The sequence below is a fragment of the Symsagittifera roscoffensis genome, chromosome 1, assembly GCF_963678635.1.
Source record: "Symsagittifera roscoffensis chromosome 1, txSymRosc1.1, whole genome shotgun sequence".
NCBI classification, from domain to species: Eukaryota; Metazoa; Xenacoelomorpha; order Acoela; family Convolutidae; genus Symsagittifera; species Symsagittifera roscoffensis.
This window is the reverse complement of record NC_087062.1, coordinates 9,284,036-9,306,907: the sequence shown is the minus strand read 5'-3', so window position 1 is coordinate 9,306,907 and position 22,872 is coordinate 9,284,036. Positions and strand designations below refer to the sequence as shown.

The following is a 22,872-nucleotide window of genomic DNA, read 5'->3' as shown; positions in this document are numbered from 1 at the left end:
ACATCTCTGCCTTATCCTTTCCACTAAGTTCACTCGTCCTGGAAATTCTTTTCACAGCGGTGGTCACTGCATTCCGATGAGTCACGAGAGTTCGCTTGAAAGCTCCTGCTCCAATGTCCAGCTGATATTCACTGTACACCCTGCCGTGCTTCGACATATGCTTTTTCGCATACTCGTACAACCATGCAGTCATGTTAGCTCTGAACCATGGCATCAATCGTTTTCTTGCCCATATCTTCTTCACTTCCATCGGAATTTTTAGAATTTTGCACATTGTCTCAAAAAGATCTAAGTCTTTTAGACAATCTAACTTCCGCAACTGTTCTCTTGTCGGTGCCTCCTGTCTGTTATTTTCTCTCACATGAGCTTCCAGCCATCGTATCGCCATCATAACTCCCACTATCACTATTGTTACGGGCTGTGATGAATCTGGTAAACCCATGGAGAGCAGTTATCCAGAGTCCCAGATCAACATCAGATTACTACGCTTGGGATACCACCAGGTCTGCAGCAAGCAGTGGCAAGGAAACTCGTCATGCGTCAACATGATGCTCCTCCAATTTCGTTTTCTTGAAGCTTCCAGCAATGGTTCCACTTCCATCATCACTCGGTGGACTTCATCATTCTCATCTACTGCATTGTAATCTGTGACAGTTGATCCTCTCTGTTTCTGTCTCTCGAAGTCACTGAAGTTCCCGCTCACGTATCCCATGAACTTCTTTCCAAATATTGACTCCAATTCTTCTTTGGTTCTCTCTGGAACTGCTGAGAACATCTTACATAGCAACTCGTATGACTTCCCGGACATTCTCGCCAGTCTCACACACTTCGGCACTGAGAAGGCTTGATCCACAATCGTTCTCGTACTCTTCACGTCCACAGCTACGAAATGCACAGGGTATCTGCTCTTGCACATTGGAGCCAATGTTGAAACCACCAAATATCGTGCTCCTGATTGTCTACAATAAGTCTCACTGTGTCTAATGTTCATTTCCGTCTCGATTGCTTCCCTCCATTTTCCTATGTATTTCTGCTCAGTCTGCAGAACTCCTGGGAATACTTCTACACTGATGGCTGTGACCATCTCATGTTTCTGTTCTAGATTCAATAGTGACTCTAAAGAACCAAACATGCTGTAGAATCCTAGTGCAGTCACTAGATTCACATCGGTTCTCCATGGCAATCTGCTATCAGTTCCGTTTCTGTTCTTGCTTTCATCACTACGTTTCCAAACAATACTGTCAATTGCTTGTGTTGTTTTTCCAGGGTCTTCACACAGTCCATACCTCCACAAACGTGACCCTCCAGTCCACAGACTTCCGCCAGACAGCTACCAGGTTTAACCCAGTCTTCTCCGTTGCTCTTAGAGGCCGTTATCATCACATTATATATGATGTTGAGGTCACGCAGGTTACAGTCTGCATTCAGTTCCCTCTGCACGTCTTGTGTCGCTCGCAATATCGAGTCAGCGTTGGGACTAGGACACCATGATGGCCTCATCAATTCCCACACTGCCATCAAGCTCGTCCTCAGTAATTCATCTGAGAATCCCAACCCAAACTCCACTCTTTTATCAGATTTTGGTACTGAAGGTGCAGTCACCTCTTCTTCCAAGACCAGTCCCAATTTGGTCTGTGGATTGTTAACGCTTTTAATCTTTACAATTCTGGACGTCCAGAATCTTAGCAACACCGCCTGCTCATAATCGAAGAAGCAATCGCGTATGTCTTCACTCAGGAAAGGGTTGTACGCGATCCCTATGATCCCGGATACATAGCCATACGATTTCTTCTTCATCGGTCCACAGTATTCACTGGATTTCGGCAATGCTCCTATAGATTCTGTAGTGAGTCTCAGCTCCTTGTTTGAGAATCTCCTGATTTCGTCTATCTTTTTCATGGGTTCCAATTCCTCGGGTTCTTTCATGTTCACCCTCATCGGTTTACTTTGCTGCATATCCAGCAGTGCTAGCAAGAATAAGGCTTTCGTTCGCTCATCGCCTTCCTTCAACATTTTAACACAGGTGTTTAATGCAGGTACTGAAATCTGCTCTATCAGGAATCGAATGAAACAGAGAGCGTCTCTCCGCTTCGCACACGCTACTGCTGCTCCCTCCTGGACTATCAGATCCCTCAGGTTCGTCATAAGGAAAACCTTCTCCTCTTTTGATCTCTTCCTTTCTTCTGAATCATATTCTTCGCGAGTCAGTCCCATCATGCACCAGGCGAACCTGAGTTGCAACTCTGTTCTTACGTAAGGTACTGCCACGAGAGCTTGTATTTTTGGCGTAGTCCTCATTTCTTCTTCGAAATACCTTAATACTACTGCTTTCCATGGGAGGCTCACCAACTGCTCATTCGTTTCTGCTTGTATGTCGGACGACGCTAAAGTCCCGTACGCCTTCTGCTTGAGGGTGGTGCCTTGCACCATCGTTTCCAGATAACCCTCCATGGCTTTTCCGTCTTCCAGGGCCATCACATACCCTCTAGCCGAGTTTCGGTACTCTAACATCTCCATGTATCCACCGATGAATTCATCTATCGACACAGTCTCTGACACTGTTAGTCGGTTATATTCCACTGGTATTAGTTGTCCTGCGACATTTCCCTTTCCATGATTCATGGGAGATGGCTTGAAGTCTTTCATTGTGCTCTCCCCACATTGGCTGAGTATTTCCATTTCTAAGGTTGCTCCAGTCAGAGTGCGGTCACTCCTTTTGGATTTATAACCTGTTGACTTTATTCCCGCCATGAGAAAGGGTGGCACCATCGCTATATCAGTTAACATTTTATCTGTGCCAGACAGTTGATAATCACCTTGCCCCAAGTCCATGACCTCCTCAACTCGTTTTCTTTTCGCTGAATTACCAGATTTCATCGATATTTCTGAATCCACCTTCGTCTTTCCGACTCTCCTCGGCATCACTCTGCTGCCTAACTTCATTTTCATTGCATTGATTTTATCAATAACTAACTTTGATCGCATCGTCCCTCTCCTGGTTCTTGACAGATACACCACCTCTCCTTTATCATCCTGCGGTGTCATCTTGATGGGAGAATTCGCTTCACTTTCATCAGTGGCCGAGTCGATCAACAACTCTCTCAGTCTCCCTTAACAATCATCAAGCTTGTCAAGGACTTCTCTCATCAAGGGTTGGTTGAGACCCGTTTTCAGAATGGACTGGGTCCCATAGCTCTGAACTACGGTCCAGACCTCTTCCTTAAACGCCACTCTGTCCAGTTTGCATCCCGTCCTACTCTCGTGGTCTCGGTGATGTACTTCCCATTCTTCTTCGGGCAGCGTTCCCAAGAAAGGTACTCTGGCTGAGGCCTCTATTCTTCTCCTCTTTCGGGTAAACTTTTGCCAAGAAGGACGCGGTCCATCCGGCTCCCAACCCTTCCAGCATGCTGTCTGTCCTTTCAAAGCCCTCCTGTCCCTTCACTTCCCGGGTCCAGAAGGTTTCCAGAGTAATCTGACACATTATGTTCACAAATTCAGCGGTCTTTTCTCCAGCATTTTCCGCCAGGTTCACCTCCTTCAACAAGTAGGTATGTATCTTTGTGATCATCACGGGGCCTTGCTCAAAAGCATCTGCACCCAACGCCGCTACTCTAGGGTTCAGGTGTAGCCACTGGTTGGCTTCCGGCTTGGTTCTCAGAACCATTGCCTCCAAGTGAGCTCTCGTCTCTAGTGAATTTTTCCTTCTTGTGTCTTCACCTGCCACTTCCATAGCTCGGAACCATAAGTCGTTGGACATTGCCGCGATCACTCGATGGTCGTCGTCTATTCCCGGTTTCAGTTTGAGTTGTCGACTGAAATTGGACAGTTCCAACCCCAGCACCTCGTCCAACACTAACATGTGTAGCGCATAGTCCTTGAATCCTCTCATCGCGTTTGAGATATCTGACCACACTGCAGGCAGTTCAGCCTTTAGTGGCCTCAGGTTCTCCATCTCTATCATGCGATTCGGGGCTGATATGATCACATCATATTTCCCTTCCGAAAGTAAGGCCACAATCGCATACACAAATTTCAGTCCATCCGGGAGATGTGCATATCCCGGAGACAACGCGAATACTACTCTCAGTGTCACTTTATTGAATGACCCCTCCTTCGTCGCGTCCACCACTTCACCCATCGACTCAAGGATATCTTTTATCGCTGGCCATACAGCGTTTTCTGCTGTTGTAGGATCTCTGAGTCTGCTCAGAAAACCTCTACTGTGTAGATGGTCATTGATGCCAGCAAACACAATCGTAATTGGGTTCATGTCCGTCTGCTTTTGCACCCCTATAGCCAAAGATATCGATTGCAGTAAGTCCAAGTCGACCGCTGCCAACATTATGACGTCCGGCCAAAACAAAGACTTGGAGGTGTACACGAACTCTGAATTCGCTACTACCATAATCTTGGCCTTCCTCATTTCTGCCTTATCGTAGGCGGCAAAGATGGTCTCATCTTTCTTTATCGCTGTCAATCCGCCATATCTTTGGGCATCACCATCTTGGTTCACTAGTTTTGGGTATACTCTTTCCTTCACATGACCAGGGGGTGTCGTCAGCTGCCTGAATATCTTCACGTGTTGTCCAATCGGCGCTCTCGTCGTCAGGAATCTTCCTGGTCTCTCTTCAACATTCCCCTCCTCATGATTCAGCCTCACATCTTGCAATGATCTCGCATTCACTGGTCCCATCGTGTTGTTAGAGGGCAGTCCCTCCAAGTCAGCAAATCTCAAGGCCTTCGTGGAGCTGAAATTTATGCTAGCGGCTATCAACCAGTCCACGCCGGTTATCGAGTACAATCTGCTGACGGATAGCGTCGCTCCATTCAGCATCCTCCTCGGATCTCCGATGAAGCTTACTCTCTGGAGTTCCAGCTTCATTAGCTCGTCTTTGTATATATGCCAGGGAGACGGTATGGGTCTTGACCACATCAACGAGCCTCTGCTCGGACGTCTCTCCTCTCGACTGTTACTTGTCGTCTCCGATCTAGTGTCTGATCTAGACGTGCCGGCTGTCTCTTCGATTGGGTTGACAGGTCCTATTCTTCTCCTAGGATGGATGGTTCTCCTCATCGGTGTCTCTCCCAATCGATCCTGTACGTCGGTCCGTTGACCTGGTTCGCTGGAGCTTTGTTGCCTGTAGTTCGTGACGGCCGGGACCGTACCCAAGCGTTTTTCCAGGCTAGGAGGCACAAAGGTGGTAATCACCGCGTCACTCACTGTTCCTTCTTCCTTCAGCACTCCTGTGTCAAAGAGTTCTGCCTCCAGCTCGTCCAGCCGCTCTTGGAACACTCGATTCAACCAAGCTTGTCCTTCGATACTGTCGAAGTGAATGCCGTCCGTGGTCAGTCTGGCCTGATCCATAGCTCTCAACTCATGTTCGATGTCCATGAGGATCATTCTTCCGGCGTTTCGACTTGCGAGGTTCCTCAAGATGTTATTCCACCTGACGACTCCCTCGTTGTGCCTTCTTCCTGCTGCTGTCAAGCTTCTCATGTTCATTGGCACAGTGCAAACGGTCAGTACCGCGCAATTGAATTTCTGCCAGAGGGTCGTAAACAAACACACCATCATTGACTCCCATAGTGCTTCCTACTCATCTGAACCTCTGGAAATGTCATTCGTCCCAACTAAGATCATCACATTGGGAATCCTCCCTGGATTCATCAGTTCCACCATCCGATATAATTGGGCTATCGTCGCGCCTCCAAAGGCCATCACCGTGGTGACCCACGAGGTCCTCAAATTCGACAGCACTCTGACCAAGCTGTCTCCCAGTATCAGATGAGATGTCCCGAGTGGTGGTTGCTGCAGGTTTACAGCCGGACTCCAAGTAGCTCGATTGAAGCAGGCCCTCGGATCTGTCTCCGGAACTCCCGTGAAATTATACTTCAATTGATTATTCTTTTGCACGTCTATTATGCGAGACACTTTCTTCGCTGGCATCTTCCGTACTTTCCTCTCTGGGATTTTCGAGCTCCCCATGAGTGGTGTCACGTCACTTATCCCCTGTCTGATCACGGTCTGGGAGAGTCGCACTCTGCCCGTGTCGTCAATCGTTCCATAGGGTGCAGTCACCCCGGAACCTGGCATATTCTTGGTAGCGACCAGTCGTCCAGCTGTCTCTATCAGCTTCCTCACTGTCTGTGCCACGACGGGGTCACCCAAGGTGTCACTAGGATCCGGGATCGTTACTCGATTTGTCTCTACTGGGAGTCGTGTCTCCGTTGTTTGACTCATTTCTCGAGGCGTCAAGAGCTCCATCGGGGACTGCCCACGAGGAATATCCCTTGCAGGTATCACTTTCTCCACGGCCGTTGTCAACGCCATCTGCTCCGATCGCTCTTTGTAGTCCTGCCTCAAGCGCTCAATCTCTTGACCTTGCTTTTTGTTGCAATTTTCAAACAACTTTCTCCACATGTCCCGATCTTCCTCCATCTGGAGCATACTTTTGGTCATCTCGTCCAGCTCCTTCTTCGTACTTTTCAGTTCATCGTTCATCTCATCCAGATCTTGCATGGTTTGGTTCTTCTGAACTTTCTGTGCTACTTTCGCCCTTTTTGGTGGCACAGCTGCTCTCAGTGGTGAACCAGACGAGGTCGCCTCGCTGTTCATCTCCCGATGCATCCTCGTCAACCCAGGTTTGGGTTTGGAGGGCATAGGCATCTCACCTGGTTGGTAGGTCCTAGAACTTCCCAATCCAGGCTCATTCGCCAGGTCACTCCCTGAGAGAGCCCCGTTTCTCCACCTCATCTTTCTCATGTTCGGGCGGTCTAGTACTCCCCTTTCTCCATATGCTGCCATCAACAGGACTTCCGTGCGGCGGTCCCCACGGTTGTCGTGCCCCAAGATGTTGATCAGGGCGGTCAGCAACATGACTACCTCTGGGTCCTCCAGAGCGAAGTCTCGATCGATCAGCCGACGATAGATCGCATCTATCATCGGTCCTACATATGCCTCTGCCAGGTCCATCAATTCATCCAAGTTGAAGTTATCCATTCTATTTTTTCAAGTTTGATTCGGTTTTGATTCAAAGATTTTGACTCAAATGAGTAATTAAATGATCAATCAGGATCTAGAAAGGAAGTCACAAATATCACACTTGTCAGTTTTACCTTAACATATATCATTAAAATTTGCTTCAAAACAGTTCAGATAAAAAGATATTTATCCTAAAATTTATTAAAATCAATTGGTCTCTAAAATTTTGGAATTCGACCTAAAATTGGACAATCCAAACTTTGGATCTATTCCTAAGATCGTCATTTAGTTGTTCATGGTCACTAACCCCTACTTATCCATGATCTTAATAACCTAACACATAACATAACATAACATACAATTTAGTCTTTGTCCTAACACCCTCTCGCACGTCACTCAGCCTATACTTAAGTAATATTTCTTATGTAGAAATACTTGTATGTTCGTATCAGAGAATATCACGTGTACAAGCGCGTACAATTCCCGGGGACGCAGTCTTCCTCTGTTTGGATCGTACACTGGAAGCGAGAGCTCCTTCACGTCCATTTCCACAAGGAAGTCCCTCAGCCTCGTCAAGGACAAGACTAGGTTCTCTGGGTCCACGTGCTGCTTCTCCGTCGCCCTCGTTACCAAGAAGCAGAAGTATTTTCCCGGTATCTGCGACGCCGCCGGAGGTAAGGCTGCTACGCCCCCTACTCCTGGTCGTTGCTTCCACAGGAACCCTATGTTTTTATATTCTCTCCTAAAATCTGCCGCTAACGCTGTCCTAAACTCATGTCTGCCGTGATTGCTATCGCACATGTTCTGTTTGTGAGTATGAAATCACTGTCTGTTAGTATTATGTTACTTGAATATTCATTTGGTAAGTTAAAATATGATTCAACTACCCTGCTTATGTCAGGTTTCTTAGAATCTTCGCCTGTCTCTGCTTCTAAGTCTCCTGTTTCTCTTGCTATTCTCAATTTTTTTATTTTCAAGTTTTCAGTGTGGGTAAGTCCTACCCCCACTCCCCGGACAAAAATATCCATCGACGTCCCATCGATCGCATACCGGGTATCAAGTCGAGGTTAGAAGCTGGAATGAGTAGTCGTCCTTCCTGGGCAGCCCAGGAAGGATCATCTCGTTCGGTCTTGATGTATCTCATGCTTCCACGATCCACGTCTTGAATCGTGACGCTGGTCTCCTCTGGATACGAGGTCGTTTCATTCAGCCACTCTAAGACACGCAGGTTCGTCAAGTCTTGTTCGTATGACTGCTGTTGCTCGTCGTCGAACTCTACCTCGGTTTTTGACCAGTCGTCAACCCACTCATTGTCGTGATCATCGACTATGTCAATGTCTTGTGACACAGTTATTTCCTCTAGACCCACTACTTCCTCCACTATCTTCTTCAGATCTATCCTATCCACTACGAAGTCGCCGCCGTAAGGATTGTACTTCTTTCTTGGTCTCGTCCCGTCCTTCTGACGAGTCTGTAACGTGAACGGAAGATCCGGTTCCAAGTTCTTGGGAACCTCTATCTGTTCGGGATCCTGCCAATCTTCCTCTGCGTAGGGTAATGTTTCATCTTCCGCTTCGATCTGCTCGTTTGGATCCAGGTCCAGCGGTATATCCGTACCTTCCTCTACGACTTCGTTTCCATCGTTCTTCTCCCTGGTGCCTTTTTCATTGACCTCACAAGCAGGATCCATCATTAGATAATCCCCTTCTTCCATGTCTGCAGGTATACACCAGTCTTCTGTGTGGCTTGATGTTCTCGTAGTGAGCGGCTCGGCCAGTACTCAGTCTATAAAAGCGTCCCTCCTGGTGCACCTCTGTAATCATGAAGGGTCCCCTCCACTTCTTTAGGAGCTTTTTCGTCCCTTTCGGTGGTATAACGTTCTGAAATACCCATACGTAGTCTCCCACCGAGTAAGCCTTTGCACCAGCTGCTTTCTTGTCGAATCTTTTCCTCTGCCTTGCCTGTGCCTGCTGAGTATTTCGTCTACACAAATCGTTCAACTGCTGTTGGCGTCTGATCACATCCCTCACGTAGACCTGTGGGGACGTTTTCTTTCCCTCATACTCTGGGTAGAAGAAGGTTAATGGTAATGACTTTTCGTGTCCAGTTAGCATCATGTGTGGACTGACTCCAGTGGTGGAGTGTTGCGTGCTGTTATATGCTCCCATCACCTGTGGAAGGTATCTGTCCCAATCGGTCATGTACCTGGAACAATATACTCTCAGCATCAACACTAACGTCCTATTCTGTCTTTCCACTAAGCCATTCGTCTGAGGGTGGTATGTCGTGGAGTGAGCCTGAGCGACCTGTGAGCGCCTCATAAGCTCTTTCGTAAGCTCTCCTACGAAAGCTGTTCCATTATCCGATTGAAACCTCATCGGACAACCATGTCTTGCTATCCACGTATTGATCAGGTGGTCGCATGTCTCTTCCGCCGAGGCAGTTATGCAGGGCACGGCCTCTGCATACTTCGTAAAATGATCTATCATGACCAGCACCTGATTATAACCATTGTCCGTCATTCATATCTTTTGGTGATCTATTTGCACCACCTCGTTGAATTCAGACGACTCGATCGATTGTAAAGGAAATCGCAACTTCCTTGGATCCTTGACCTGTTGGCATGACAGACATGCTGTTACCCATTTCTCGCATGCCTTTTTCATCCGAGGCCACTCAAAGCGCTTCAGGATCCTCTGATATACTTTGTCGATCCCCTGATGGCCCATCTGATCATGTAACCTGAATAATAGTTCTGTCTGATAGAGTTGCGGTAACACTATCGCGTTATACTTGTATAGGACTCTGTCTTCCTCTCTTCTTTTGCAAGCCACGATCCCGTCCTTGTTCAAATATAACCTCCCTTCCTTCTGCATGAAGTATTGTCTCAGAATGCGATAACTATCTTCCTCGAGGTCCCCTTTATCCGGAGAACCATTCTCGATCCACCTTTTCAGGTTGCTTGTCATGCGATAATTTCTCTGCGCCCTTAAAAGGTCCGAGAGTCGGTATCTCGCCTTTAAGTACGTTTTCATGACCCTCATCTGACTATTCAGCTCGTTGGGCTGGTGTGTGTCTTCTTCCATCTTAACGCACCAAATCTTCGCCAACGGCTGTGTTTCTTGTTTAAACGGCTGAAGATCAGTCCTGACTACCTCTTTCTGCGGCAACAGGCTCATCGAACGTTTCGATACCGCTATCGTCTCCAAGTCATCCGATGCGTTGTCAAAGACTCTTTCGCTTGGTATTAGGTAGCGATCACTGTCAGGATCCTGGTACACCTCTCTGTCCAGGTCCCTTGCCCGAGTTTCCACTAGTAGCGTGTGTATCGCTAGTTCTGACAGTTCTGATCCCGAACTCGAGTTCCTGTCTGAATAGGTGTCCATTCCTGAGTTTCGGGAATCATCATTCGTCGAAGAGGTTGTGCAGGATACTGCACGATCCTCCAGATCATGTCTGTGCCTTCTTCGCATCCATCTGAACTGCCCGGACAAAACCTTGTTCTCTAGGTCCTGTTTCTCATCAGGAATTTTCTCGTCTATCTCAGACTCCCCGGACAAATTTTCTTGTCCCGGGTGTTGATCTGGTGATCGCTGGTTCTTTTCATCATTCGTCTCCCCGGACAAATAGTCTTGCAGCAGATTTTGTTCTACCTTTTTACCTTCCTCATCCTGGTCCACGAAGGTGACGGTTTTCTTTCGCTTGCTGCTCCCCTGTTCTTTCTGTCCGTAAGAAGTACTGGTTAAAATCTCTTGGGGTATTGAGGATACTAGTTGCTGAACTATCGTCCTACAATCCCTCTCGTTCTCTTCGTGCTGTCGTCTGGACGGCATGATCTTCACCTTCTCACTAACTGTTAGCGATGCCACTGCTGCTGTCCACTCGGGGTCATCTCTGGTCACTTCTCTTTCTAACAATCCACCCAGCATCCGCATCACTTGCGGTGTGACTTGCACCGTTTTATCCAATAATGAGAGGCTGTTTATGTTCATGCGAGAGAGTTCTTGCTGGACCAGGTTCGAGCGCAGCAACAGATCCAAGGGGACTGGGTCCTCCTTGGATAGGATCTTTATCTCGGCTGCTTTCTCTACAGGTAACTCAGGGTGCCCTGGAATTGGATGTCCAGACTTATCCAACCATCTCGTTAAGGGAAGCGCTTCATAAGTTTCTTTGTCCAGAAACGAGAATCCCTCCTTTATTTCCGCCTGATTGGCCTGCTTCTGCTCCAATCTTTCATAAAACTCAGTTTTCTTGCTGAGGCTGTCAGCATTCTGGTGTTTATCGCGCATCCTATGTTCGATTATCATATGGTAGCCATCCAATCCGACTATCCATCTACCAATATAACTCTGATCCATCGAGTAGGTTTTCAACCAGGATAACGCTCTGTTGTCCACGCGTAACTTGAAGGGAGCGCTCCCCAAGTATGCACGGTACTTTTCCACGAAGGTGACTACTGCAAACATTTCTGCTTTTGGTGCGCCATATTTCATCTCTGTGTCACTCAAGACCTTGCTGCCGTATGCAATGGGACGGAGAACTGTTCTTCCGTTCAATTTTTGCTCTTGATGCAAGATTCCTGAGATGGCTACCACCGATGCGTCTGTATCGAGAACATACATGCCCTTTTCTTTAGGCATGCCCAGCACTGGCGCTTCGCACAGTTCCCGCTTTATGTTCTCGAAAGCAACTTGTGCCTCATCGTTCCATTCGAACTTTTTCCCCTTGTTGCGCATCAGCTTCTGCATCGGATACACCTTGTCCGCATATCCTTTTATGAATTCTCGGTAGTAATTGGCAAACCCTAGGAAGCTCAGGAGCTGTGTGTCCGTTCTGGGGGCCTTCCATGTCAACACTGCTTCCACTGCTTCCGGGTCCGGCCTCACACCATGCCTATCCACCATTCTTCCTAGGTACTTAATCGAATCCCTAAGGATTTCACATTTCGATGGTTTGCACTTCAAACCAGCTCTTTTCGTGCATCCAAAGACCTCATCGAGCCTATCAATGTGGTCTTCCAGGGTCGGTGTCGCTATGACTACGTCATCCACGTAAGACATCACGAGATTCCCGCACTTCTTGGTCACTCTCGTCAAAGCCTGAGCCATCAGTCTTTGAAAAGTGGCCGTTGCATTGCACAAGCCGAAGGGCATCCTCTTCCACTGGTACAATCCCAATTCGCACGCGAATCCTGTTTTCTCTCTGTCCTTCTTCCGCAGAGGGACCTGCCAGAAGGCAGAACCTAAGTCCAATGTGGTGAAGAACTTGGCATCACCAAGCTTAGATAGGCTCTCGTCTATTCGCGGTATCGGGTACGCATCTTTTATCGTTACCGCGTTCAAGTAACGAAAGTCGCAACAAAATCTAAGCTGCCCCCCTTTCTTTTTCGCCATTACTACCCCGCAAGCCCATGGCAATTTCGAGGGTTCTATCATGTCGTATTCAAGCAACATTTCTATTTCCACTCGGCACGCTTCCGATTTGCGTGGCGTCATTCGCCTTGCGCCTTCCCCATGGGGAACGGCGCCCTCTTCTAGTTCGATTTCGTGTTCGACGAAATTACAGCAACCGATATCCGCCTTATGTTTTGAAAATACATCTGCGTTCCGATTTAGGAGGTCCCACAATTTTTCGAAATCTCCCGCACCTATTTTCCCTTTTAAACGTTCTATCTCTGGCAAAACCGGTTTGTCAGATTCTAGTTCATATGACGAGGGGCGTTCCGGAAAATTCGAGCAGCTTGATAAGCCGTCGTCCGTTTCTGATTTCATTGAAAACAATTTATGAATAAATTTTAATTCATTAATCCTCTTTAAAATTTTATCTTTATTTGCATGATAGCGACAGTCTTTCACGCTATATTTCTTCAAGTTTTGTGTCTCCTCATAGTCGGTCCTCATCGGCAAAGCGTAGCCAAGCTTCTTTCCACGCTGGATTGAAACCGTGATGTCCAGTGTGTTCAACAACACACTGACACACAGTCCGTTTCGCGTTACCGAGAAGCTCCGGCCTAAAATCACCGAACTCTGACTATTTGGATTCGGTACTAAGCAAACCTGTTTACTATCACTTAACGAATTCAAATTTCTCATTCTAAAAATTGCTACCACAGCTTGTCCTGGTTGTAATTTTACTTTTCTATCCAAAAAAAATTGGTACTTCGTTTTCGTCTGTTATTATCCTATTAATTGGTCTCTTAACATACTTTCGGTCCGGGTTTCTAATCCGTATCAGACCGTTGTTCAAGTCAATCATCACGTCAAAATTCCTGACAAAATCTCTGCCCAAGATGAATTGGTCGGCGTCGTCCAGATTCTCTACCACCAGGAAGCTCATCCAAAGATCCCGTCCTCCCATGTGGAGGACCGTTATTGGTGTTCTTCCGGCCATGTAGATAGCTCCTCGATTGGCGGCGGCCAGTCGGAGATTCGTTGGAATTAGATCTTCCCGCGTGAAGCCCATTCTTTCCCAAGTTTTTATCGGCATCACACTCACTACCGCTCCTGTGTCCAGAAGCCCTGTGACTCCGAGTTTTGTTCCGTTGGTGTCGAGCAGATGTGCGGTCACATCTGCTTCATACCCAATGTGTACTGCGTCTTGTTCCATCATGGCGTCATGGCCTATCCTGCGGACCTTGAGTTCCTCTTCTCCCAAATAGATCTGCCCCATTTGGTCATCATCTGTTGTTACATAAGTCCTGGTGTAGATGTTGATTCCATCCACATTCAGCATTACTTGATACGGCCCATAGACCTCTAGGTAGCGTCCATGAAGTTTCTTCATGCGAGGGCCACCCGTCGTTAGTAGTGCTCGCACAGCTCTCGACTCGGTGCGTGGCTCCACCTGCTTCAGATAATCTGCATATGTGTCCAAATGCATCAAAGTGAACTCGGATGGTTCACTCAGATTCCTTATTACCTGGTGTCCAGCCACTGAGATTATCGACTGTATCTTGCTTCCTTGCGGCACCATGCCGAACCTCTGACCGGAGATCACATTAAGCTTCATGCTCAAACTGCTTGGTGCTTTCGTTTCTTCGAACTCCGTTGCTTCGAAGGTATTCAGTTGCTCCTGAAGTTTCTCATTTTCCAGTTCAAGTTTCACTTTTTGTTCGATCTCTCTCGTCACCAGTTCCTGCTGCACTCTATTTAGAGCATCCCTCGCGGCTGCCTTATAATCGATCTTGAAGTCATCAGCCGCAGTTGCTGGTTCCGGCTCATGTGTATCCTCCGTTACCGCTTGCATTTTCTTTGCCGCCAGCTCTTGAGGTTTATCCTTTCTGCGTGCCTCTGCTTCACTCAAAAGTCGAGCCTTGCTGGCTTTCACTCCTGACAAAGCTTCTTCATGTCTTGGATCCTTGATGTCTGCCACTGCATCCCAGAATTGCGGACAATCTGATTTAAAATGACCTTCCAAATTGCAAAAGAAACACCTCGGTCCGAATTTTGCAATTAGTCCTCTCATGAAATCCTCATGGACTAATTCTGACGCATCTTCGTCCTCGAGGCTAAAGCCTATTGCTTTCATGCCTTGTTTGTAAGCTGGGCATGCTGACACATGATGGTCCGTTGAACTGCAATTGGCACAAGAGCGTCTCTTGTCCATATCATCCCTCGGTTTGTACCAATTGTTCCCTTGGTTTGCTGGTCCGTTGTTAAAATTTCCATAATTGTTCTTGTAGTATCCAGATCTCGAAGGAGGTTTCAGCAAAAGATATTCTTTCGACTTGAGCCTCAACTCCTCCGGTGTTGGCGCATTGGTTGATAGTGGTGTGTAATGCGTTGCTAGCATCGTACGAAGTTCATCATTCTTCACACCATCGATGAATTTTGAGGCTACGGCCAGGTTAACCCTTCGGTTTGAGTCATCCGGTTGGCTGCGTCTTCTCAGCATCTCCAAATCATCGAGAAACTTATCTATCGTTTCATCTTCTCGTTGCCTCCGTTTCTCGAAGCGCATCATCGCTTGGTGCCCCTGCACCCCTGGTCCGAAACGGTTCAACAAGATTTCGAAGATTTTCTCAGCTGTGTCACGCTGATATTGCTTCTTGGCCATGACACAGTTCAGGGCTGTCCCTTCCAAGTTGCTGGTGAGTGCACTGCATTCCTGTCTCTCTGACAAGTCCTTTTCCTCGAAATGCAGCTTCATTACCTCTATCCAGGTATCAATGCAGCCATCAGATTCATCTTTACAGCATCTTGGTTTCTTAGAGACCCTTCTGGACATCTCACTGCGTTCATTGGTTCTGGATAACCTTGTCAGGAATGTCTCCAAAGACTTGTTTAGGGGTTCAAGTGCTGTGGCCATTGCCGTAGCATCCCTTGAGTGTCCCGCTTGGGTGTCCTCACACCTCGTCAAAGGCTCTGTATGCGTTGAATCCCTGCAATCCGAACCGCCGTGAGTGTTTCCCGCTTGGCCCACATGACTCCTCCTCGGGCTTGCATGCCCCCTGTTGCCGAAATCACTTCTCCCAGTCGCATGTGTGCCTTGCCTTGGTCGTTCGTTAGAGGTTTGCCTGTTCCCCGTTGAACTTGCTCTACTGTTCGGGCCCCACGCTCCATTACCCCTTGTGGCATAGCCTGATGAACTGCCCCTGCCTCTAGTGGATCCATACGTCTTCCTCTTTTGATGTTCATTGAAGTTCACCCTCGGTTCCCTGCTGGGACCCCCCGAGTTCGGTTCTCCTTCTTTTGGTCCACTCTTGCTGCTTAGTAGCCCGTCCAACCTATCCATGATAGCCTGAGTTCGCCTCTCCATCATCGCGTCTATCTTTGTGTCAAGAGTCCCAAGAGACTGCTCTTGCTGAATTCTTAACTTCTCCATGTCGTCTCTTAAGCGTAACTCTCGCTGTTCCGCTTCTCTTGTCATTCGCGACAAGTTCTTCCTCATATGCTTGTCCGTTCTTTCTTTTAAGCGTTTTTCGCTCCTGCCAACTTCTTGTCTATTGCGGTTTATTTCTTCCCGCAGGCCTTCTCTTTCAATGTGAACTGCTCTTTCTAGTTCACTCATCCTTATTGACATCTGTTCATTTTGCTCTCCTAAACTTTCCACTATGTTGTTTAAGGCTTCTTCTAGTGCCGCCCCGTTATCCACGAGTGGCGTCACTAGTGGCGGTGTAACCCTGTCGGTCCCAGGTAGCTTCATGCTGGTGGAGATCCGGGCCTTGACTCTCTGCCTCGACGTCTTTTCATTATCCCCTCCGGGATTCGCCAATGCGTTGCCTAGCCCTCTGTCTCTACTCTCTCCAGTTTGTGGCTCTGAATTTGCAATAATCGCGAAGTCTTTTGACTGGCCCGGTGTGTTTGCCTCTTTGCTTATCGTTGTCACTACACCAAATTTGTCCATGGTTCCAGTCTCTCTTCCGACGTATGCCACATTCTCCTGGATCGAACTATTGAGGCTGACTTGAGATCCAAAGTCCCCTTACTCCTCTTCATCCTCTACCTCCTGGGATTCAACTTCGTTTCCTGCGCCTCCTCCCATGGTGAATGGAAAGATGTTTCCGAAGGTGTTCTTCATTCTTTCTGAGAACGATGAAGACGTTGTTTGTTTCCCAGTTCCGCCTGCCATCCTAGTGTTGTCTGTCGGAGATCTTCTCGTTGCCGCTATTTCAGTTGAGATGTCGGACAGTTCCGACATCTCTTCTCGATCCAGTGTCCCGGTGGAAGTGGCAAAATCATGGCCTTGTTCTACCGGAGTAGATTCACTCGCCAGCCTTCTGCCTCTCCCTTCCAGTGCATGTACTTCCTGGTTGTCGTTCATGGCATGGTCCGTATTGACCTCCACTTCTAACAGTTTTTTTCGCTCTTCTGAGGTCTTCTGACTTCTCGTTTCAACCATTCTGCCTGAAACCGTCTCACCTTTGTTGGTCCGGGCTTGTTTGATCCAATCCACAAAAGGATCGGTCATCTTTTTTCTTTGCTCCTCAGGTATGAATTTCCTAGAGCTATTACCTCGTTTTGGTATCCTTGACTTGTCTAGACTCATTCTCGATTTGTCACTTCTTAACGCCTATACACTTTAACTCGATTGCTAGTGACCTCATAGTTTTATTAACAATAATAATGACACAACACAATAAATTTCACAAGATTCTATTAAATAGTGACCACGAATCCCTGTATGTTATCAGAATACAGTTTGTATAAAATTTAATCACACTAACCGATTATCGGTCGTAAGATTTGAAAACTAGCACAATATGATGTTATCAGTTAATTTAAAAGACAGTGTACTCACTACCCAATCAAGCACAGTTTTTGTAGATTTAAAATCAAAAACAAAAAAATATATATAATGACAGAATATGAATATCTCTATAAAAAAACGTATGTGTAATGTACTTTTAGTCGGTCGCAGTACAATAGTCGAACTTGTCTTTTAAAGAAAAAGCTTTCCCTGCTCGGTGCTGCACCAAACAGACAAAACTTTGAAGGCAGTAATTTTCTCAAGTGAGCGTCTATTGCACCCACCGAGTTCTGTGTTACCTATCTGCCTTCGGACTTCCCGAGCTAGACCTACTAAAATCCTCAGGGCAGTCACTTTTCACAAAAACGTGTTATGTTACAATCCACACCAATGAACCTCGCTCTTTTTAATACAAACTTAGTGTCGCGAATATCCGAGTTCGGACCTGTTTTGTTTTGGTCTGGTTCTTATTGAAAGACAAGTTACCAGTGCAGTCACTGATACCTAGCCTGTGTGCTAATAATCTAATACCTCTCACTTTAGTCTTTCTTTCGCCTACCTAAGTCCTTAATAAAATAATACCCTTCCGGATCACAATTAAGACCCTTCCGGATCAACAAAATCTAGACCCCTCCGGATTGGGACCCCTCTGAGTTAGTTAATAGAACACCTCCCCGGATTTGGACCCCTCCGAATTAGCAACTATAAGACCCCTCCGGATTCGGACTACTCCTAACTTGAAAAAATTTTGACCCCTCCGGATTGGGAGCCCTCCGGTTTTGTAAAAGTAGCTTTTCGGAGATTTCCTTCTTTCAACCTATACCCCTCCGGATACGTTCTCTTATGCAATCTTGCTTTTTCAATTAACTAGGAAGGGTATTTACTACTTTCCTAGACCCTTCCGGATTAAAGTTAAGCCTCTTATTTGACAATTCACACTAACGGTGAAGGGTCTTATCGCTCGCCTAACTTCGGCTCGATTAAGGTTTTTCTGTGCCTTTAGCCTTCCCTTTTCGTCTAGAACGGCCTAAAATTACTTTATTCAACCGCTATTACCTTTTGGTAGGGGTATTAGGGCTTTTCTAAAAAAATTTTTATAAAACGTGAAGGGTGTACCCTTCCAAATTGAGGAATTTGCTAAAAACAATCTCAAAAAATTTTCACGCTTACTTTTTTGCAAAACTTTTGTCCCTATCAGTAAGCTCAGCTAATTTCTGATCTATTGGTATTAAGATCAACTGGATCTGTTTAGTCGTCGAAAAGTTCTTAGCCAAAACGTCTTTTTTTCTCAAAGTCAAGAAATTTCTCTATTATAGGTTCCGCCTAACTTTTTCCGCAAATCTGGTCCTTTCGACCTAAAATTTATTGATCCGAGCTCAAAAGGCCTATTTTCTTCTAGTTCAATGCAAAAGACCCGATCTAAAACGCTTTAGTTGAAAAAATTTGCAAAAAACTATGCTACCTGTACCCCTCCGGATTGATGAATCCACCGAATCAAACACGTTAAGTTCGATTTCTCTGCAACCCGGAAGGCTTTCGGGTAGCGGGTTTTAAAACGTGTAGATTCACTAGTGAACGTTGTCCGAACAACTATTTTTACTGTTGTAACTCAAAAATTTCAAAAAATTTTCTGAATTTATAGTGTTTCGTTTTCTCAAAAATCACGAAAATTCGGTTTTTTGGTTCCAAAATAGTTCCAACCACTTCCGAACTAAACTTAACCGGTTCTAACTATTATGGTAGTGCAGTTACGATGTAATACACTACTTTAGCGCTTTTTTCCGTTTCAAAAAATATCGATATCTCAAAAATCGCGACTTGTGGGGGGATCAAAATATCGCTATTTTGACCCTAAAAACCGGTCTACTTTCTGTGTTTTTCACTGAAAAACGGTATAAGAGTATCAATATAGGCTATATTAGTAATAATATTAGTAATACTATACCCCTCCGGGTTAGTTTTATATCCGAATTAAGGTGCTTAACTCGGATATTCGCAGTTCGGTGAAGGGTCACTACAGTGCAGCACTGTCGAGCCCCCCACAGATTACTATCTTAATTTTTTGTACCAAAAGGGATACAAAACTTGATAACGAAACCCAACAGTCGACTGTTGTTGTCGTTGAGCCCCTTCTTGTTGCTCCTTGTACTGCTTGCCGGATCAGCCTTCTCCCAAGACCCTTCCGAATTGAGCGCAAATCAGCTGACCCTTCCGGATTGAGCGCAATTTATCATTAACGTGCTTAAATGCTCAAATAACCCTACAGTACAAGCCTCACAAACGGCTACAAAATTGATTGTAACAATCCTGAGTGATATAAATGCCTGTAACAACAATATATCTATCAACAACAACGGGGGGTCGGATCACATCTTGTCTGGGGGGATGATTTCTACTGATTTTTTACTTTTTTACTGTTTTTGGTTTTTCGGTTATTTTTTTTTTATGTTTTTTGTTTTTCTTGGGTACTATACTACTTTTTGTTTGGTTTTATGTATATCTTTAAGTGTTTTTGGTCACAAACCTCTCAGGGAACGAGGGAATGGCCGATCCCCCCACCCTTCCTGGTTCGTGAATTTTCGGTCTTAACTAAGTTAAAAAGCTATTCACGGTAATCCGGAGGGCTTCCGCGCTCCGAACCACCCCTCCGCCCCGGCGGTTTAGGCCTAATAAGGGCGTTAATGTGAGCATCCGCTCGGCGCGGAGTGCTCGTTAACGGTTCTGCCGGTCATGATGTTAAAAAGAATAACACCCAGGAGCGCCATAAAAACATGTATGTAACATTCGCCCTGAAGATACATATCGACGGAAAATAAAACTAAGTCCTAAGACGACTGGCTAACGTCTAAACAGAGCTTTATATGCTTTTCACCGTCTCTACCAAGCCAGTACTTTTCGGTGGTCTTTTCTAACATCGGGTCGACAAAAACGTTACTGCTTTCGGCTTCGGTCAAAACACTCAAATTAACTAGATTACATGCAGAAATAGTGAGCTCATGGCTGGGTCTCAGTATCCCCAGACCACGAGGTCACTCCTAAAAATAGGCTTACTACTATTTACTATATTACTATTGTTTTTGTTCAGTAGATAAAAATCATCATCTCCATCGAAGATGGATCAACCCTTTCCCCCAACGCCTAGCTTCTCATCCTTATCAAAATGAATCCAGTTGTTAATTAAATTCAAATCAGGACATGACAAGAAGCTAAAAGTCTATACAAAAGAATAAAAGTTTCAGTTCCGAACCCCTTCCGGATTCTCGAATCCACTGAATCAAGCTCGCTAATCTTGACTTCTTCTTAATCCGGAAGGCTGTTTTCCACCCTTCACCGTTATCTGCAACGGCCTTGCAACTATTGTAGCGACACAATAGTTGCAACTCGGAACGTCTTTCTGTTCCCTCTGTTGTTTTTCTATCACAATCTTCGTTGTTTTCGCCAGTGCGACTATCGTTATTCTGTTTTTCTTCGACCTTTTTGCCAAAATGGCCGTTTCTGACGTTTCTCAGAAATGTTACGTAATCACTTCGAAAATTTAAAAATTAGCAATTCCCGAATCCTTTAACCTTCACGTTTTGTCCCATCGTTCAAATAACGTTCTTAATTCTTAATAATCACCAATCCGGAAGGCTCGCTGCTAAAATTTCGAATTCCGCAGAGATTGCATTTTGGCCATTCTGGTCGAATGTCACATATATTTTTCTGTTCAGGGGTTAGACCTTGTTCGATTGAGTGAGAAAGGGAACTTGCGGCTATGATTTCTAACATAGAGATAAAAATAAGGAAATAAGGAAAGAACTCAGCTGGTACTGGAGATGGAGAAAAGAAGGAAGAAGCTGTTTTCCCAGAGACCAGGTTTGTTGAATTTGGTGTAATGATAATCAGTAGTTAGAAATAGAGGGCCACCACGGCTGCCCTGTTATTCATTTTTAACTGAGAAGGAAAAGCCTAACAGTTATCATAAATTTGACCTGAATTGGCTGGACTTAAAAAGCAAATTTTTGAAACTGTCTTTAACAAAATGACATTTCAAGAATTGGAATCAATGGTCGAGTTTGGAAGAGTGCCTTGCTTCGTGAGCGAGATACAAAAATCATTCGGCTATAAAACTTGTTTGGATGACCAAATGTCGCTAAAGATCTTGTAGTTTCTCTAAATGTTTTTCTTACAGGTTTTGATATGGGAAGAGGTCGGTATTTTTGTGACTATTGTGATACGTTTCTAACGCATGACTCTCCATCTGTTCGGAAAACCCATAACAATGGTCGAAAGCATAAAGAAAATGTTCGCTACTTTTATCAAAAATGGGTAGAAGAGAAGGCACAGTCTCTAATTGATCAGACAACTGCGCAATACTCGAAAGTTGCCGGCGGAGCTGCTGTGCCACCAACTGCGTCACTTGCACGAGGTAAAATGCCACCAGTGAGAGGCGTTCCACCCGGTGCTGTTATGCCTCCTATGGGACATCCAATGCAAATGGGACCTCCACCTCACTTTGCACCTCGTGGCTTACCCCCAGGAGCAATGCCTCCAGGAATGATTCCACGTGGCGTTCCACCTGGAATGGGTCCACCGATGATGATGAGACATCCACCTCCCGGAGGAATTCCGCCAGGCCATGGTCCTCCGCCGCACGGCTTCGGTCCCCCACACCCCGGAATGCGACCACCAATGCAGCAAGGGCCTCCACTGAAACAAGAACCACCTTCCGGAAATCATGAGTAGCACAGCTTTCAATATATCTCCTCAAATTGAATTTATTGTTTCTAGTTGTTTTGTGATGTTTTCGACAATTTAATTTCTTATTTCCCATATTGTTTTTTGAAGCAGCATAGAAGCAGATAGTTTGAGGCAAGTACACAAGGATAATTAAGCACCACTTCATTAAATCATTTTAAATAGACTCATATACCGCCAACAACAGAGTTTTTTTATGTCTGCTTTTTCAATTTGTTATTTAATTCGAAATTCAAGTGTCATTTAACGCAGTGAAGACACTTATATAGATCGTAATTAGTTTTTTTTCTGGAAAAGTCTTCTGGGCTCTTTTCCAGTCCCCCCTTTCAAAATACCGAGTTTTATGTTTGTTTTACGTGTTATTACGGCTAAATGCGTGATGTTACGCTGTAAAGTATGAAGAACAAATCTGTTCAGAATTGTCGATTTGTTCACCACGCCAAATTTCATTGCATTCTGACAACGTTAAATAAGCTTTTCAGTATTGAATTTGAAAAAAGGGGAACTGGAAAAGAGCCGTCTTCTGGTCGTTTGTTCTCCACTCAATTTGATCGTTACCTCTGAAAGGAAGGCAAGTTACGCTATCCATTAACAAAAGTCGAAATGGCGCGATAAAACTTGATTGACATTGGTTTGAAAGTATATTGATAAAATTACCGTGGTAAAAAATTACTTATTGATCCAGCTTTCTCTCATCTGGTTAGTTTTATTTAAACTAATTTATGATTTAAGTGTTGATCATAAAAGTTTTCATAGAATTCAGAGAGCTTCCTTGTGATATGAATTATTTCGAAATTTGAGAGTTCTGAGTTTTGAAAGAGTGATTTTGTATTTCTGTTTACTTGAGTTCCTTTTCAATTTTTGATTTGAAAGGCCTATCTTTTCAATTTTTGCGTTTTCCGCTCAATTTGGTTTCGGATCATATTATATCGGATTGGTTGTCTCATAATCGCTTCGTGTAATGA

General features: G+C 45.5%; 3 protein-coding genes across 3 annotated transcripts in view; all 3 read left to right on the top strand.

The window, feature by feature from the left end:
* LOC134857191 (tectonic-3-like) overlaps positions 1–22,872 on the top strand; it is a 409,016-nt gene that overhangs the window by 56,764 nt on the left and 329,380 nt on the right. The window lies entirely within an intron of this gene.
* The window catches only part of LOC134857194 (adenosine 5'-monophosphoramidase HINT1-like), a 136,784-nt gene that overhangs the window by 56,757 nt on the left and 57,155 nt on the right, over positions 1–22,872 (top strand). The window lies entirely within an intron of this gene.
* On the top strand, positions 20,986–21,895 carry LOC134844672 (U1 small nuclear ribonucleoprotein C-like). Its single transcript, XM_063861513.1, has 2 exons — positions 20,986–21,025; positions 21,342–21,895. The coding sequence occupies exons 1-2, from the start codon at positions 20,986–20,988 to the stop codon at positions 21,893–21,895; spliced, it is 594 nt and encodes a 197-aa protein (XP_063717583.1).